Below are 13,650 nucleotides of genomic sequence, written 5' to 3'. Positions count from 1 at the left end.
GAAATGAGTGGCTGGGTAACTTAAAACCCTGCCAGAATGAAAGCAGATACTATTGATGTATAATAGCACCATAATCATTAAATAATGGTGAGAAATAAGTAACAAGCACAATCGTTTTCTTTAGAGTTATTCATTTTCCCAGATAAGAGTGAGCACCTGGTAGGGGTACTTCAAGTGTCCAGACTACATAATGCCTGTGTGGTTCACAGCTCTTATAGTCTTTGTATCTCCTGCCAAATATGCAGAGAAAATTCACTGGCTTCTAACATCCCCACAGTCTGAGTGCTTGAAATGCTGGCCACCACAACTGCTAGAAAGAAACAACTGATTGGTATCTGCTCTAAACAGCCTTTGCATGAAATGGTGATTCTTCTGAAAGACTGTGCCCAGATGCTCCCCTCCTCCAGAGCCCTCTCCCTCTTCACCATGAGACCAGCCCACCTCTCTGAGCAGCTGGAGCAAAACCAGGACAGGGGAAAGGGGAAAGGGGGAAGGCAGCATGAGGTGTAAGGCAGGCAGGGAGCAGGAGAAGGGTCAGAGGGGGAGAGATGTGAGACATGAAGGCAGGAGAGACAGAAGAGAGGGCTCAGCAAAGGAAGGAGATATTGAGGTCTGTACCTCAAAGACTTTGGCTGCCTTAGAGAGCTCAGTCTTCCTCACATTGTAGAGCATGAGGGTCAGGATGGGAGATGCTCTGTCATCCTCCCTGTTGGAGTCCAGGCTGCCTTGGCTGTTCAGTGACTGTATGCCACACATCTCCTTCTCCTTGTTGGCCTCTTCTTTTGGGCCTGACATCCCCACCAAATCAGTCTTCATTGGGAGATAGGGGAGTGGATTGCAACAGCCAGATATTGAGTGGAAAGTGCCTGAGGGTGTGGGAGCAATGGCCAGGGGAATTGGTGGGACTGGAGAAGCAGTGTGTCTGTGTGTGGTGAGCTCAGAGCTGCCAGGAGCAGGGACACAGGCTGGCTGCTGTGTGTAGGGTGTAGGGACATTTATGTTGGCCGTGCCAGACACATCAAGGGAAGCCGCCTGCATAGGATGTGCGCAAGAGCCAAGATGGCCCTCCTCCCTGGGGGAACTTCAAAGTGCAGTCCTCCTGCTCTGTTTGAAGGTGTCTGCAAGCTGTTCAGCCCTGGATAGGGGTTGCTGTGTGGAGAGGCAATCAATTAGCCTGAGGTCCATTTACATCTCCCAGTGTGGTCTGACCTGCACAGAGTCCGAGACTGCCCTTCATCCCCACTCTGTCTCACCTCACCGGGACTCTCTCTGTATTGCCTGCATCCCCAGTGAACCAATGGGCTCTTCTCCCAAATCATAGCCCATTCTGAGTGTTGTCTCCTCTGCACAGACACGGTTCTGGGAGTGCCAGTGATACCTCAGCCAGAGTCAGAATCCATGGCCTGTTTCTGAGCTTTTCCTACCCACAGGATCTGAACCTATTCTATCCTACCCCTCCAAGAGTGGAGTGCTGCCCCCAGGCTACATTCCTCCCTTGGAACTTGTTTCTGTCACCATTTTATCTCCAGTGAAATAGGCTCTCAAAAAGACCAGGGTCACATCCTTCTTGTGGGTGGCAGGATAAGTTCCAGGGGGATTTAGCTCTGCTCCTGACAGGGCAGGCACATCTTCCCTTCCCTTACACTTGACATGAAAAGAATTATTTCTGGATATGAGCACCCATATCTTCATACCTCAAGGTACAGTGTGCCAGAGCCCCTGTGAAGGTCATCCTGCAGGTCCAGAGATAAGACCACCCCTCTGGCCTCCCTTTGCAGCAGTGGTGGCAAGGTTTGGTACAGGAGAAGGCCATTTCTGATCATGACACACAACCTGCCTTTTTTTAAATCTGGTACCATTTCAGGTATCTTTATCCTGTATGAGCAGAGGGCCACTCATTTGAGATGGATGTAGCATTAATATTTCTAGTTTATTTAGGTTAATTTAGATGGTTACATCTGAACATCAAAATGTCTTCTCTGAGAGCTGCCAGCATGGTCTGAAGCAGCAGAGGGAGGTTTAAAAAGAATGTGTTCCTGTGGACTGCTCCTGTGCTTAATCCCTTTTTCAACAATTTCTGCATTCTTTGGGGCCTAAAATGTCCCTTCTCCAAGGCTGCTGTCAGATGTAGGCATCTTAGGACACCCAGAGGAGTCCACCAGTGCAGACTGGTGTCCCTCCATCACAGTCATTGACCTGGGCCAAGGTCACTGTGAAGGAAAGGACCTCACAAAAAGCTTCTTTGATCACCTGAAAAAGAGCTGGGGATGAGGACACCAAGAAATGTGATCACAGGGGGATAGAAGTGAGGAAGGTTACCTAAAAGATTAGCTTGGGGTAGGTTAGTCAGAGTAGCACCCAAAGACTTCTGGACTATGCAGATGTAGGGGAAGCTGGGCTTGGTTGTGCATTTCTAAGTAATGGCACACATCAGGAAATCTCATAATCTTGGCTGGATGAGTGACAGTCAACCAGCCCAGGAGAGCCTTTTTCTGTTCTAGGGAGCACCTCAGATGGGCATTACCTCCTACCTGAGTATTTAATTCTGGGTGATTTGGATGCTTACTTTACAAGGAGGATTTACCCCAGTCTGATAATGCAAAACGCATTTCCTACACAGCTGGAACTTTAGGCATGGAAATAAGAAGTCACTCATTAAGGAGTACTATTTAAGATGTGATTTATTTGTAGTATTTAAAGTACTTAGGTACAAGATTATTTGTTCTGCAAGAAAATCTACTTTCCATACATTTCCTCTGCTTTTAAAATGCTGAACATTTAATTTTTGCTCATCTCTCTTGCTGAGCAGCCATGCTATGATGCTTTGGCTGGAGCTATAGCTCATTTAAACCTGCATTAAGGGACAGAGAATCAGACATGTGGCATCAATATTCTCTAACTATTCCACTTGCACATAAAAGAAAATCATGAATCCTGAGCTCTCAATATCACTATAGAACTACTGCTGCTGTCATTCAAGCCAGAAGCAGAGGAGCTTGGAAAGCTGTCTGAGGATTAGTTTGAAAGACTTTACCCTTGGGATGAAATTGCCTCTTTGTAGTATACAGTTACCTCATGGGTCCTATTATATTAAGAGAGAAAAATATGGGCTACTTTCACACTGAAAATACATGTCAAGTGGGATTGAAAGATCTAGAGAGACATTGTGATGAGAAAAAAAGGAATAAAAAGATACTGAGATAAAAAAGGTTACTTCAAAGCATCAAAATGATACCATTTTGCATAAATATATGTCTATTGAAAAGGATTCCAGCTGGTATCCTTAAATTAATGTTATTACCTACCATATATATAATGAAAAGAACTGTATTTTCTATCTTCCTAAAGGATGATGCTTACATTAAAGCCATATTGATTTTCAAACTATAAATACAAAATTAGTACTATCACAGGTATGAGACTCGTGGGCTTTCAAATCCCTCTCCATCTTTCAATCTTTTAACAGAAATGTGACCCCTGAGCCATGTTAGTGTCATGATGCACAATTGCTTCAAGCTGGAAATGCAGTTCAGCTTTGCTTTGCTCCATTCTGCTCCTATGTTCCAACGATGAGTTCCCTCCTTCAACCAGGGAGCTACAAGAATTATACAATGTGGGCCAGTCCAAGAGGGCACTTAAAGCTGATTGAGTGAAATTTATTGGATAAATACAGAAAGAGCTTCCTGAACAGCAAAACTCTTCTCTCTCCATGCTCAGCAGTTGAGTTAAGCTGGAGCCACCTTTGGTTCCATTTGCTGACACAGTTGAGATATACTCCAGGAAAAATAAAACTGCTTTCACCAAAAGAAAAAAAAGGAGATTAAAGCTCAGATGGGCAGTGGAGATACAAAAAGGTGTCATTACTTAGGATGGATCTGGCTTGAAACGTGTTTGGGTTTGAATGCAGTTAGACTGGGGCACAGCTGAGCCAGGCCTTCCATGGCTTTGGTGGGGACTCTAGCCACAGACACAGTGAGTTAGGAGTTGGAGGACTCTGGGTCTTCAGCTGCATTGTAACAGGCACTTTCTCTCCATTTCCAAGGTGCTGGTACCCACCTTCTAGGCTGTGAGACCAGAAAGTTAAGAGACACCTCTCAGGGAAGGACACACACACAAAAAATGTAGCCTTCACACATCAGCCATCCACTGTTTGTCTGTCTGTTAAGAGAAATCTCCCCTTGAACTCTGACAGATCTCCCTGCATACCCTGAAAGGTGTAGAGTTCCAGACTCCAAGGGAACCCTGGACAACTGGGAGGCACTGAGTGGAGAGTGACTGTGAGAGAAGGCAAGGTGCATCACTCTGGTCATCATTGACACCCCATCCCTGGCCCCAGACCTCACAGGTGCAGCAGATTATGCTCTGCATGGTGAAGATGTCCTTCTGCTAACCTTTGGCACAAAACATATGCAGACTTGCCCCGGGTTCCCAGGAATAAGGTAATTTTTATACATAAGTGAGAAAAAAATGGATTGGTGTCTGAAGGCCAGGAGAGTTAAGGGTCACCTATAGATATCTGTTTCTCTGCTAATCTCTAATAATTAGGATATATAAAATAATTATTGATGCAGTTCACTGGAAGATAATAAACTGAGGCTAGTTCAAGACTGGCACTTGGTCATGACAGCTTCTAGTCACTAGCAAGTTACAGCAAATCTTCATTTGATCTTCTGGAGGGCATTGCAAAGGATCCCAATCTCACCTGCAAAGGAAATAATCAGAGCTGTTAATTCCAGAATTAGCCCATTTCTAACACTCCTGTGTGTTTTTTTCCCTTTATAGCCATTCTCTTACAGAATAAGGTGAGCACAGAAGTGCTGAACTGGACACATTTATTAGGGTCTTACTGGAGCTATGTCTAAAGAGTCATGCCTTTTCCTTCATCAGCCATAGAAAGCTGGCTCACAGCATCAGAGGAGCTGGCTCTCAACAGGCTAGCCAATGTGAGGGGTAAAATGTGATCAAAGCCATGCTTCTCCTTCTCTTCCTTACTGAAAACAGCTAGGATCCACCTCAAGGCCATCTGCCATTTCCTACCAGCTCCCCCAAAAGTGGGTTTTTCAGATTTAGCAAGTTACAGTCAAGTGGAAATGCTTGTTGAAGCTTGGCTAGAATTGGGAAGTAACTTTTTCATGAGAAAGGAGATATGTGCTGCCTTATCTTGGATAGGCTCAGAGCAAAAAATGCAACCAGATGGAATCTGCCTTGTGCTTCCTATTTCTGACCCAAGTTTTGAGGAATTCAAGGTAACAAATGTGCAGTTCCTTACTGTTGATTGTGTCAGCTAAGTTCTTCAGCTGCTTTGCATTGTCCAAGACTTCAATCCTCTGTGTGTAGGGATTGTACCGAACAGAGAAAGGACGAGGGATTGTTTGAGCAAATTTCCTGAGGGAAAAAACATAAACAAATGTACAGTTTAATTTTTTTTTTATTTCACTAACTCTTTTCTTGGTGTGTGCATTTTGCTGATTGTGGGGATAAGAAAATCTATGGGAGGAAATAACTGAAATTCCTACTGACTGATCTGGGACCTACAAGGTTCTGCAACACACTTGAAACTCTATTTGTCCTTATCACCTCTGTTTTTTTTCTGAACAGAACTAAGCTATTGGCATGGCAACACTGCTCCTGGTATAGGCCAGCTTTGTAGCAACTGGGATCTGCCAAGCTTGAAAACCTCATTTTCCTTTCATTAGTGCAAAAGGTAGGAATTCTAATCCAAGTCTGAGTTTCTGGGGAATTAAGGTCAAGGTTCTACATCATCCTGGTATGACAAGGAGCAAGCAGGCACCTAACTTTTGTCATTGTCTAGCTCTTAAATTACCTGGTAGTTTGCAGGTAATTCAAGAGCTAGATGATACTTAATAGAGTGAAGCAGCATTCTCTTCTGCAAAATAGTTAATCCCATGTCAAAAGCATTAAGATTTTGGTGTCTTGGGAAAATATTAATTTGCATAACCACAGAACTGTGGAAAGAAGGGCTCTGAATGGGATGAGACGGTCAGAGCTATTGTTCCAGGCTCCTTGTAGACCCCAGCAGGATACTGGCTTATATATCTGCTTTGTATTACTGGAGTTATTGCTGAAAGAGGAAGGGAAGCACGAAGGAGTTGATTATGGAGCCCCACTACACAGACTGTGACTCAGCAGGGTAAATCCCATACGCCCAAAACAGTGGAATTTGCTGGATGCCACCCTCACAGAGCTTCTTCAGTTTAAACCTTATTATAAACCTTATTAAGGACATTGTCTCAAGCAGGACTCAGTATGAACAGGCCACAAGGTGTGGCAGTGAAAAAATATTATGTTGGTTATGATGAATTGGTCTAGTTTATCTAAGAGGAGAGATCACCTTAGAAGATGGCTTTCCTAAATCTCAGGTGAAGGCAAGATCCCAATTAGAAGATGAATGCCTTAAGCTGAGATCTTTTAGGTCAGTCTCAGAATAATTTCTCAGAAAGGTATTCTGTTAGCCACAAACACACTTGTCCAGGTGCAAGCCTCTAACACAGACACTGGACCAAACCCCAGAACTTCTATTTCAATGTAACCCCTTTTTTTCAATTTGGTCACTGAAGCAAATTAAAAAAGCTCCAAGTTATTTTGTTGCAGCATTTTCCACTTCCTCAAGGAGCTTGCTACTCAGGGATACAGAGCTTCTCTACAGAGAAGACAGAAGCTGTGTGCAGGATATCAATAGCACAGCCCAGAAGAGAAGACCATCTTTCCCAGGTATTTCTCCAGAGAAAAGGGCACAAGGAAAAGCTGCAGATTTATGACAACTAAGGAAGCAGCAGGGCAAAGAGCTAGGAAAAGCTTAGAATTGGGGAGCCTGAGGTAGCAGAATATCTTGGGATGCAGAAACATTTCTCTTTGAGTGGTAGAAAGATAAGGGGCTGCAGGTCTGAGACAAGCCTGTGTGTGGCATCTCCAAGTGAGAAATAAGTTGATTGTGAACCAAGGCGAGCCCCCATAGCTTGACTAACACCCAGAAACACGGTGGGGCATTGGTGTTTTAACAGGAATAGAAATATTGTCAAGGTGAAAACCAAGCTGAACCCCAACACAGGCTGAGCCATTCCTGTTCCAAGAACCAGAACTGAACCTGGACATAACTTCAGAGGAAAAGGAGTGGATACTATGAGATTTTTCTTACAAGAACTGTTAATTCTAGTAATGGTAAAGTTACTTGGTTTGCATTAATTAGCCGGATTTGACTTTAAATGTTAGTAGCACTGCAATTGAACAAATAACTTTTTTTGTTGCATTTTGGTTGGACAGATGAAGCTCTTAGTTACACTAAGCACAAATTCTTGGTTTCATGCATAAGGTATATTCCTGTTACTACTCATTTTTGCCCAAGATTCCGAGGATATAAAATGTTTATTATCATGAATCATTGCACAGATTTTTTTAATGCCTCTCAAAACATGACTGTCAACCCAAGACCCGTTATGGCAATGAGATCCACTGTATTTGCAGCAGACAAGAGTGAGTTCTTCTCTGGAATGACTGGAGTACCTTAGCTTTTCTTTGGCATCTTTAAAACTTTCAGCAACATAGTAGATAGGCTGGAACTCAGTAACACAGTACTCCTGCACAGAAGTCTTCTCCAGGACAAGAGGCCGAATCTCAGGCTTATCTGATAAACAATACTATGAACAAAAAAGATATTAACTTCAGTGTAAGAGTGCTTGAACATGCTGTGAAAGAAATCAAGAGCAATTTCTGACAGGGAAGAGTTTCTCCTGTGGGATACAGTGATAATTTCACTTACTGGGAAAGAAGGAGGCGTGAGTTCCCTGTGTATCCATACACCTACACATTTATCAGAGCTCTACATTTCATCCTACTTCTACCCACAAAGTATGAAGTAAAACCAAAGAAAGACCCAAAGATATTCAGAAAACAAATTCGAACAATTATAAACATATTTGAAATATTTTCTAGAACACACCTGCAGCTCCCCAAATGAAGACAGCAGCCCTGCCCCATATGCTTTGAGGGAATCTCCTTCCTTACAAAGTCCAAACTCAACTGTAAACCAATAAACCTGGAAAGAAAATGAGACAGAAACTTATTACTACTAGATAAAAAGTACACCATTTATTTGAGTACATTTAGAGTTTTCATTTCTATGTAAGATGTTGTTGTGTGTCAAATTCAAGTGTATAAATGCAATAAATGTCTCTTCAGACTGAAATTCTTCTCCTAGGAGAAGCACAGTACTAGATTCTCTGTGCCTGAGAATCAGTTCAGTTCCATGACAAACAAAGCTGTGTTTTACTGTGCTTATCTTTGTCAGCAGGAGCAATGAAATTATAGCAATAAAGCTTTATTTTGGCTGGCCAACCCAGTGGAAGTTTGAACCTTATTTTAGAAAAGTTTGAGTCCTGTTTCACACAGGGAATCAGACTGCACCAGTGGCCTGATCAGGCTTGTTGGTGCAATAGGGAAGGAAGGTGGTGAGTGGCCTAATTTGACTCCTGGGTCTGTCCTTTTGAAGGGATACCTGCCCTGGCTCAGAAAAAACTACCCCATCTATCAGAAATGTCAAAGCTGGTGGAATTCTTTGCCCAGGTGCTCCCCATTTGGCACTGGGGGCACTACTCTCAGAGCAATACCCCCAGTTTTATTCAAAGTTTGCAGCTCTGGGTCTCAGTAGTCTCAGAGCAGCTATCCAGGTGCTCTGTATTCACTACAGAGGATAGTGCCTGCCTGGCAAAGTGGAAGAGATGCTTGAAGGTGAAATAGCTACAGAAGCTGCCTCTTGAAATTTCCTGTGGGGATGTAGCAACATACAATCATTTCTTGCCCAATATGTTTGTGCTGGAGGAAATCTCATTTGGGCTTCTGTGTTTAATCACAACTGTCACTTTGAATAAGGGGTGCCAAAGCTATTTTCCTTTAGTGCAACTGTTTCAGGGTAGGGTTTTCCAATCATGGTCTTCACTCTGATCCCATTCAGCTCTATGGGAGTTCTATCAGTGACTTCAGTGGCAGCAGAATTAAGAAAGCACAGGGAGCTTTGGAAAATTGAGCCCTCATTTATTAAATTACCGTAGCAAGTTTCTCGATGAAATCATCTGGAGCTCCCAGAGATGCCAGTCCAATTTCCTGTAACAATAAACCATTATTCTTCAAGCTGTTTATTGCAAACATTCTTCCTGCCCATCTTATGTAATTGCTCACATTTTAAATGTTACCATTGCTTACTACCACACACAAATGTTTACAGGACATGTTCCTATCATGCAAGATCAATTTTAAACCAGAAATCTCTCCAAAAATGAACAAAGGGTCTTGTCCAAATGTCATTTACAAGGCATGATCCTTTGTGCCGGGTACAAAGCCCATTGAGGTCAAATAAAATTTTCCTCTTGCTTTGACAGGCTTTTGATCAAGTCTACAATGAACATCTGAGAGAATGATAGGGACAAATGGAGGTAAATCAATCACACCTACACACCTTATATATTTCTCTTTGTTTTGATGGGTCCTGATTAAAGGAGTTTTCCTGGAGCCTTCAATGAGCTATTTTTTCTGAATGACAGGGCATGATTTGAAAGAGCTTATTCATGCCTTGGGAGCTAATGGAGATTTTTCCAGGAGGCATGCAATAGTTGGATTCAAAAGACAGACCCATGAGACTACATATAGCCAGGTTCCTTCCTTGATTTGCTCTAGTGAGGACTGCATAGTACAGAACTCAGAGGGCTCTCCCCACACACAGCAAAGGCATTAGAGCAGTTTATCACCATGTCAAATCCTAGTAAGCCAAGGTACAGGGCTTATCTGGGAGGAAACAGCACTTCTTGGAAAGGGCAAAGCCTAAAGGCAATACTGAAAACTTACTAACCAAGATCAAACTGACTTTTGTCTTTTGAGATGTTACATCAAACCTTCCTGCCTTCCTCCCTCCCTTTTTTCCTTTTCTTCCTTTTTTCTTTCCATTTAGTTCTTTCCTTCCTTTTCCCTTCCTTCCTTCCTTCCTTCCTTCCTTCCTTCCTTCCTTCCTTCCTTCCTTCCTTCCTTCCTTCCTTCCTTCCTTCCTTCCTCCCTCCCTCCCTCCCTCCCTCCTTCTCTCTTTCTCTCTCTCTTTATGCCTTTCTCTCTTTGTGTATTTCCATGTTTTCTGGTAGGATGCAGCCAAAAGTTTACTGCTTCACTAAGGTTTGGCTTATTTTCCAGAGACATTAACACTCCCAAAAAGAAATCTCCTCTCCAGCCTTCTCCCATGCTTACAGCTGAGACAGTTCCACACTTCAGCCAACCTCCAATGCCACTTCAATAGAAAACAAAACAAAATCTCCATTTTCCCTAACATTTGAATGTCACCATGAGGTAATAATCCATCTGACTCATGAGCTATGTGACTTCACTCAGAAGGATCAACATCTGCAGGAAGGTGTTAAAATTATGGCTTCACAGGGTCTGTCAAAAAGCGACTCACACAAGATCATGTTTGGAGTTGGACTTTATGTTTTCACCTACGTGAACTGTGTCCAGATTTCAAGCAATAAATAAACCACCTCAGGCACTCTTACACAGTATGCTTAAAAGTGAATCTGCACCACCCTTCACAGCTCTTGGATCATCCTCTGAATTACTGTGTGTTTGATTATATACATAATATAACCACTGATTAACTTACCTGGGAAAACTGAGCAAAACTGGGATCAGCAAAGAGAGGCACGTGTCCTAGCAGCTCATGACAAATATCACTGCAGGAAAACATGACATCTGAATAACTGTGATTCAGGAAAAGTCCAGCTGGAAGAATGCCCTAGAGCCAGCACACAGTTGAGAGCACAGTGCATTTGCTCCTACCAGCAGATATCATTCATAGGAAAACATTTTGCTCTGAAATTATTCTTGTGGTGGAAATGCTTGCAAACCCCAGGGTTTTCTGTGCTTTTACATCATACATCCTTCAGCAGCAGGGACTGTTAGATTTTTCAAATACAGAGAAGTTATTTGGTGAGATGGAAAGGGGAAGGGGATAACATGTCCAAAAAAGAAATAAAGGAAGAAAAAAGACATTTCAGCCTGACAATGGGGTAAACAAAAGCAGGAAAGAAAATCAGAATAATCAAAAAAAGATAAAAGAAAGGAAAAAGAGCTGGTGGAAAGTAGGAAGCAAAAAAACCAAGAATTGCAACAACATGAAACAGAATAAGAAATCTGTTTTTAAAATGGCAAGTGGAAAAGGACAGTGGATAGGTGTAGGAGCATTGGGGGTAGGACGGTCGGGACGGATGGAGATGAGAGATCTCTGCAGCCAGGTCGTGGAACTTGGGGTTTATTGCAAAGGGCCTGGGTGCCAGAGCCCTGCTGGGAGCTGCCAGGCACAGCTCAGAGCAGGCCTGAGAGAAGAGAGGGGTAGAGAGGATGAGAGGGTAAGAGAGTAAGAGGGTAAGGAAGTAAAAAAGGTAAGAGAGTAAAAAGGGTGAGAGAGCAAAAGGGTAAGAGAGTGAGGTACCCGTTACAATACAATAAATCTTCTGTGTTGAATATTCTGCTTCTCACTAACTAATCTAGTACAATATACAAATGCTATAGCATTTACATACAGCCTATAAGAATCACTACATCACCACACTGTGTTACATTTTAAACCCTAAAAACTACTCTTTGGAACCCTTCTGCCAAGCTACTAGGGTCTGCTCTGACCCTTGGACCTGTCTGCAAGCAGAGGGTATTGTTTCATCAAAAGGGGATTACCTTCAGTCCAGCCACACCATTGTTTTCCAGTTGTTCAGTAACTAAGGTATCTCAAAGCTTGCTTTCATTTCAATCTCACTTATAGTTTCCATAGTCTCAAAATCTTTTGCCAGACAATCATATTTATACGGCTTTCCTGTTTCATCTTCCCCAACAGATAGGGAGAGAGAGAAACACTCCAAAATTAAAAAAATATGGGTTCTGGGCTTCTGAGGAGTCTGGGCTTCTCCTGTCTTACTGCCAGAAGCTTGCTTGCAGCAGGTTATGTCCTTGCTGCACTACTTGGGTGCTAATAGTTAAGTGCCCTTGTACACTGCTCTCTTGCATCCCAGCCACCACACAAGCAAAACTCTCTCAACTTGCAGAAGTGGATGCAGACTGTTAAACACACTAGAAAGGCTCCATAAACATTCCCAGAAGAGAGCAGTCCCTTGGCTGCTCTCCCTTAGCCCTGTTCCCAGGAGCCCCAGGCAGTTATTCCCAGCTGGTCTGAGCCTGCTGGTGGTGTGCTGCAGCTTGACAACCTCTGTGTGGCAGGGTACTCACGGCTCCGGGGTGTACATGGGCTTGGAGGCGTGGCGGATGTACTGCGTGGAGTGGAACACGCGGAACGCCAGTCCGGCCAGGAAATCCCGAGAGGAGAGCAAGCCTGCCACGGGACGCAGCCGAAACCCAGTGCAGCCTGAAGGGACAGACAGACAGCACCTTAAAAACAGCTGTGTGTTTGATTTATCCCCATCCAGACTCCTTAGAGAGGGAAAAGATTGTTGATGGCTGTTGTTTTGGTTTTTTCTTTAATCTCCTTGTTATAGATGGAAAATGAGATGATTGGCTCTCACAGTTAAAAGATCACTATTGTGTGACTATTAAGAAAAGCTTTAGTTATGTTATTGCAGTTTAGATGTCCTCTGTTCTCCCCACAGTTCCCTTTCCCCCCAGCCATCAGACAGCCTGGGCTGTCTGGGACAGGTACAAAGAGGCTGCACAGGTGTCCCTGGCATGGGGCAGTGGGGAATGGAAAAGCTTGGGGGTGCTTAGGGGGGCAGCACGGCAACACCTGACCTCCAATCCACTTGCAAGCATCTCCACTGATAAATGGCAAAGAAGAGCTGACTGACAGACTTTGGGATGCAACCCCCAGGGGTATAAAAGACTGAGCATCCATCTTGAAGATGAACCAGCCATATGTTATGCACACGAGCAGTTCCCAGCTCTGCAACTTTTTCCTTATGCAGTCCTTTGTTGTGTTTTTGTTAAGGTTTAATAAACCTTTTTAAATTTTCATAGTGAGCAGTTGTTTCTCACATCCTTATATTAAATAGAGTTCAATTGCAGGCAATTTTCTGCCCAGAAATACAACTAGCACAGTATCTGAGCATTTGTCCCATTGTATCCCCAGAAGCGTTAGACCTGGGACACCGGCTAAGCGATGTGCCCAAATATCTTAGGGAACATTTGAAATATCAGGGATTGTTTTTCCTTCTCTGGAAGCACCACCCCCACTGATAGCTGAGGTCTTGCATTTCATTTTGTTCTTTTAGGGGCTTCAAACTTACTCTGCAAGAAATTTGAAATATCTTCAAGCTGGGGAATATTGTCCTCCCTGTAGCCACAGTACTTCTCCAGCAGTGGGAACACGTGGTTGTGTTCATAGCAAGCATGAGTTGGATACAGACTCTTCAGCTCCCTGAAGACAGTGCCCCAAGTTTTCTTTTCTTCTTCCGTATAGGTGACACGAGGAATAGGTTGGCCACTAGAAAGAAAATGGATGTCCTCAATAACAGCCACAGAAAATGTCCTATGCCATCAACATGCTCTTTGTCCTTTCCCACTTGCCATTTTCAAAACAGTTTTCTTATTCTGCTTCATGTTGCAGCTTTACTAGGACTGGCCAGGAGCTGCTGGTGCAGGAGAGGAGCTGCTTTT

General features: G+C 43.4%; 2 protein-coding genes across 2 annotated transcripts in view; both read right to left on the bottom strand.

Moving 5' to 3' along the window:
* Positions 1-795, bottom strand: part of LOC139588634 (tyrosine 3-monooxygenase-like) — a 29,071-nt gene extending 28,276 nt beyond the window's left edge. Inside the window, exon 1 of the mRNA XM_071424253.1 lies at positions 619-795. Coding sequence (XP_071280354.1) covers positions 619-795 — 177 coding nt within the window. The remainder of the gene's footprint in view (positions 1-618) is intronic.
* Positions 796-2,663: 1,868 nt separating this feature from the next.
* PAH (phenylalanine hydroxylase) overlaps positions 2,664-13,650 on the bottom strand; it is a 35,725-nt gene continuing 24,738 nt past the window's right edge. Inside the window, exons 6-13 of the mRNA XM_071422351.1 lie at positions 13,281-13,477; positions 12,271-12,406; positions 10,655-10,724; positions 9,061-9,117; positions 7,958-8,053; positions 7,522-7,655; positions 5,270-5,385; positions 2,664-4,702 (exon numbers count right to left, since the gene is read on the bottom strand). Of these exons, the coding sequence (XP_071278452.1) occupies positions 4,659-4,702; positions 5,270-5,385; positions 7,522-7,655; positions 7,958-8,053; positions 9,061-9,117; positions 10,655-10,724; positions 12,271-12,406; positions 13,281-13,477 (850 nt within the window). The 3' untranslated portion in view covers positions 2,664-4,658. The remainder of the gene's footprint in view (positions 4,703-5,269; positions 5,386-7,521; positions 7,656-7,957; positions 8,054-9,060; positions 9,118-10,654; positions 10,725-12,270; positions 12,407-13,280; positions 13,478-13,650) is intronic.

The sequence above is a fragment of the Agelaius tricolor genome, unplaced genomic scaffold (assembly GCF_023055355.1).
Source record: "Agelaius tricolor isolate 1412-34295 unplaced genomic scaffold, bAgeTri1.0.p SCAF_3, whole genome shotgun sequence".
NCBI classification, from domain to species: domain Eukaryota; kingdom Metazoa; phylum Chordata; class Aves; order Passeriformes; family Icteridae; genus Agelaius; species Agelaius tricolor.
This window is presented reverse-complemented; position numbering and strand designations above follow the sequence as displayed.